Genomic DNA, 5,000 nt, shown 5'->3' on the forward strand with positions numbered 1-5,000 from the left:
TTGTGTGTGTGTGTGTGTGAGAGAGAGATAGACAAAGAGAGAGAGAGAGAGTGTGTGTGTGTGTGTGTGGTGTGTGTGTGTCAGAGAGAGAGAGAGTGTGTGTGTGTGTGTGTGTGTGTCTTAATGGTTGAAGCATGGACAGACCTGGCCTTGGGTCTACAAAGAGACGACCAATCGCTACATCAACGGCCATTTCCTTCCCTTTTATAACCATCTCCAAATCAATTACCTGCCTGTTCCACACCTACTCACTGGATACACGTGGTGTGTGTGTGTGTGTGTGTGTGTGTGTGTGGATGCTAAAACGCCCCTTCTATTTTCAATTGACCCACGCAGTGGAGTTACTGATTTACTTACTTTACAAAGAAGCGGTTTGAATCTAAATGCCTGGCCAACTCTTTTGTATTTACCATGGCAACCATGGATGCGTCTGATTAAAACAACATCTAACGTATAAAACCAACAACGACCCCCCCCCCCCCCTTCTCCTCATGCCTCCGGTCAGATATGAAGACATCAGTGGAGGCTGGTGGAGGTTGAATGGAACGGAATGAGGATTGCTATCAAACACCAACACGTTTGATAGCATTCCTCATTCCATCATTCCATGCATTACAATTAGCCCGTCCTCCGATTTCTACCTCCACCAGCCTCCCCTGGAATCCATGTTTCCTATAGACCTAAGTACCTACAGATGATCGGTAGTTCTCACACACACACACACACACACACACACACACACACACACACACACACACACACACACACACACACACACACACACACACACACACACACACACACACACACACACACACACGACCCTTCTCAGCCACTCAGGGTATCTATGATATCATCTGATATTACATAACCATGTTAATGAACAAAAGATGCTTGTTCTGGATCTTTTCTGCTTCACAACTTGATTAATATTTTCTCTCTCTCTCCCTCCCTCCCTCTCCCTCCCCCTCTCTCTTTGTGTCCTTCCTGCAGTCATTCAAGTGTACAACAGTCATAGTGCCTCTCTTACAATGACATGTTATCTTAAAGAGGCAATCTGAGATTTAAACAACAACAAGGGAGTCTCCCCTGGAGAAATGTAACCACTTTTGTTTACAAGCTTATATTTGGGGTTCTAATGGGGGTGAGACAGTTGAACTTAGTTCATGAGGCATTTATAAGTGGTATTCTTCAAGAATCCATCATTCATTTAAAAAGTCAAAAAATGGATGTCCAACTCCCAGATCAGAATGAAGGCTGGATAAATAAAACAAGAGCATAGAACACTGATCTGACTCTGAGCCCCGAATGAGCCTTATTCTGGGTAAACTCCGGTTCAATCCTCTGTGTGTGTGTGTGTGTGTGTGTGTGTGTGTCTCCTCTGCTCATAGCAGTATAGTGTACTTCAGAGGCCTCATTACAAAGCGAGCGGGGAGTAGAGCAGGATTGGGAGTGACACCGACATGTCTGCCTGTGTGTATGTACATTGTAAAAACCCAGGACTGTGTGTGTAAACAATAAAAAGGTACCTGTGTGTGTGCACTGTTCGTTACCTCAGGGCTGTTGGGCTCTGGCTTCGACCCCACTGCCTCTGGTACACTGAACTGAGAGAGAGAGAGAGAGAGATGAAGAGACAGTGATAGAGAGAGAGACGTCTTATGTGAAGGACAAAGGCATAGATATACCTCCCTGCCCATCGGAATTACCGGAGAACAGCACACTATCATTATTACTGTGACTACACAGGTACACCTGCATGCAGACATTCAAACAACACACAGACACAGACACAGACACAGACACAAATCACCTGGTGCTTCCTGAGGTCTGTGTTCCCTTTTGCTGACCTTCCTCAATCCCAGCTGACCACAAAACACACACACAGACACAGCACCACACACACACACAAACAGACACAGCACCACACACACACACACACACAAACAGACACAGCACCACACACACATCTCACCTCTAAGTAGTCTACTGGCACCAATCCGCTCTCTCCCCTGGAGTTCTGAGCCTCAATCCAGCCTCCACCTACATTCTACAGGAGACAGAAGAGTGAAGGAAAGTTAAGAGTTTCCAATTCAATTGAGGCTCAGCGGTGTGTTTCGGTAGGAGTCTCAGTGGTGTGTTTCAGTAGCAGTCTCAGTGGTGTGTTTCAGTAGCAGTCTCAGTGGTGTGTTTCAGTAGGGGTCTCAGTGGTGTGTTTCAGTAGGGGTCTCAGTGGTGTGTTTCAGTAGGGGTCTCAGTGGTGTGTTTCAGTAGCAGTCTCAGTGGTGTGTTTCAGTAGGAGTCTCAGTGGTGTGTTTCAGTAGGAGTCTCAGTGGTGTGTTTCAGTAGGAGTCTCAGTGGTGTGTTTCAGTAGGGGTCTCAGTGGTGTGTTTCAGTAGGTAGGGGTCTCAGTGGTGTGTTTCAGTAGGTAGGGGTCTCAGTGGTGTGTTTCAGTAGGTACCTGGTTGATAACAGTGAGGGTCTCTCCTTCTCTCACTGTCAGCTCATTGTTTCCTTCTTCGGCACTGAAGTCATATAACACCTGGACCTGAGACACATTATAACATACAACACCTGAGACACATTATAACATAGAACACCTGAGACACATTATAACATAGAACACCTGGGCCTGAGACACATTATAACATAGAACACCTGAGACACATTATAACCTGTAACACCTGGGCCTGAGACACATTATAACATGTAACACCTGGGCCTGAGACACATTATAACATGTAACACCTGGGCCTGAGACACATTACACAAATACAACTGAACAGCTAATACATGTTGCTGCTGTGGCACATAACATATACATTACAACACACTGTCTTGTCCCACAGTGTGTGTGTGTGTGTGTGTGTGTGTGTGGTGGTGTGGTGGTGTGGGTGTGTGGTGGTGTGGGTGTGTGTGTGTGTGGTGGTGTGTGTGTGTGTGTGTGTGTGTGGTGGTGTGGGTGTGTGGTGGTGTGGGTGTGTGTGTGTTTGGTGGTGTGTGTGTGTGTGTGTGTGTGTGTGTGTGTGTGTGTGTGTGTGTGTGTGGTGTGTGTGTGTGTGTGTGTGTGTGTGGGCCCTGACCATAAACCTGCTCTAGTTCAAACATCCTGTCTTACTGTTTCTGTTTTGCTGTTAGGCCTGGGGGCACTGGAGAAAAGACATGCAGTCAGCAGAGGGGAGACACAAGAAATGCACATCTATCTTTCTCTGTCTCTCTGTCTCTCTCTCTCTCTGTTTCTGTTGTATTGTATATTTTTTCTCCTGTATTGTCTTAAAATTAAGTAAAGGCAAGTTCATGATAGAATTCTGAAGGCTTCAGATGAGTAGCCTACTAACAGCAAAAATAAGAGTTTGAAGACCACTGCACTTCCCAAACTTCCCATGTCTGACAGCTCTGTAACTACACACAGGGCAAGCATCACTGTAGTTTCACAACATCAACACACACACACAGACATCAGCCAACATAATAGACACACACATCGCCAAATATTCTGTGGGTAAAGCCCAACTGACGTGAGATTAGTCTCGAAACTCTATTTGAATATTCCCAAAAAGTCCTACCTTGGCTGCCATTGCAGCATTTATACAAGTTTCCTACGCAAAGACGTCTCCACGAAGAGGCTCATTCACACCACGGTGCAATTTCCCTGCGTCAGTCGGAGACGTCAGCGTAAACAAAGCCAACTCCCCGCTCCACAAAAACATCCAACGCGTCTTTTTAAGAGTTTCGCGGATATTTCAAACGAGCTATTCCGCGAAAGTATCTATCGGAAACATTTGAGGCGGTAAAATCACTTAGTTGTTTCTCCCCGTGAAATTGATCAGATTGATCGCTACTTTGTGTCCCAGTCAAGAGAAAAATGGAAAACCCGGAAAAGTGAGGAGCAGCCAGGATATTAGGGAAGTTATCGGGGACGCGGATAGGCTGCGGCCAACAGTTCCTTTTCCGATATCTGACAACAGACTGTCACGAGTTTGTACAAAGGACACAGACGGGCCGCAGCCACACAAAGGACTACAATTAACTACAATTAATAGATAGATCACAACTGTCAACACATCGGGGACAGTGATGGACATATGTACTTATGGTAGACCTAATGAGTAAAAACTGACCCCTTACTTAGAAAATGTGTTCTTTATCAACCATAACCGACCAAAGCCGATGTGGGATTATAGGCCCACCCGTACACATCGTTATTGATGCGTTTCTGATGTGGTCTGCGTTGTTTTGATGAGTCCCATGGGCGGGGTCCACCCTCAGGGTAGCCAGTAATAGGCTGCAGCCCCAGAATGGCCTGTCAAACTGACCCCTGACTGAACCAATCATCTTCCGTCCGATTCTGGGTCAATGTGATGAAGTAAACAAATCATGGCACTTAGTCTCCGCACCCGAACTGAACATGCATAGGCCGATTGAAAATCCCAATGTAGGTCTACAGTAAAAACAAATAAATAAATCGGAGCATTTATTAATCAATGCCAACGTTTTTATCACACAAAAGACTCGCACTGCGCACAGAAATGTGTGTAGGTTCTGGATAGGTCTTTATATGGATGTGATGAATGGTATTGTTTTCCGGGTTAATATTTAACCCGCCCGCCACCCGACCCGGCCTTCATCGACACGCCATCCGCGTTTGGGTGGATCAGAATCAGCAAAGCACTGCGGGTTCGCTGATAGGCCTGTTGATCAGATAATTCGTCCTTATTTCTTAGCAGGTGGTTTGTAGATCACTGATTGTGCTCAGCGCCTTGCTGACACTGACCCTCTCAAATGCGGACAATATTGCCGAGTCACCGCTCCCGTCAACAAAAACGCAAGGGGTTTATGCAGTGTTTCGAGTCTGCGATTAGTAGGATACATCAGTTAGTGGACTTTTAAATTAGCCTAATGATAGCCTAACTCCAAAATAAGCTTGTTTTACTCCATTGTTTGTAGCCTAAATAATTCAGGCTAATTGTAAACAGACACTATATCTTCAAAACATGTTTAAA

At 45.6% G+C, this 5,000-nt stretch overlaps 1 protein-coding gene across 2 annotated transcripts in view; it reads right to left on the reverse strand.

The window, feature by feature from the left end:
* The window catches only part of snx9a (sorting nexin 9a), a 14,340-nt gene extending 10,421 nt beyond the window's left edge, over positions 1–3,919 (reverse strand). Inside the window, exons 1-4 of one of the 2 annotated variants that reach the window (XM_083684581.1) lie at positions 3,564–3,919; positions 2,459–2,545; positions 1,973–2,047; positions 1,554–1,604 (exon numbers count right to left, since the gene is read on the reverse strand). In XM_083684581.1, coding sequence (XP_083540707.1) covers positions 1,554–1,604; positions 1,973–2,047; positions 2,459–2,545; positions 3,564–3,575 — 225 coding nt within the window. In that variant the 5' untranslated portion in view covers positions 3,576–3,919. Of the gene's footprint in view, positions 1–1,529; positions 1,605–1,972; positions 2,048–2,458; positions 2,546–3,563 lie in introns of both variants that reach the window. The other variant, XM_083684580.1, reaches the window with a different exon arrangement.
* Positions 3,920–5,000: the final 1,081 nt, after the last annotated feature.

The sequence above is a fragment of the Argentina silus genome (genome assembly GCF_951799395.1).
Source record: "Argentina silus genome assembly, chromosome: 14".
NCBI classification, from domain to species: domain Eukaryota; kingdom Metazoa; phylum Chordata; class Actinopteri; order Argentiniformes; family Argentinidae; genus Argentina; species Argentina silus.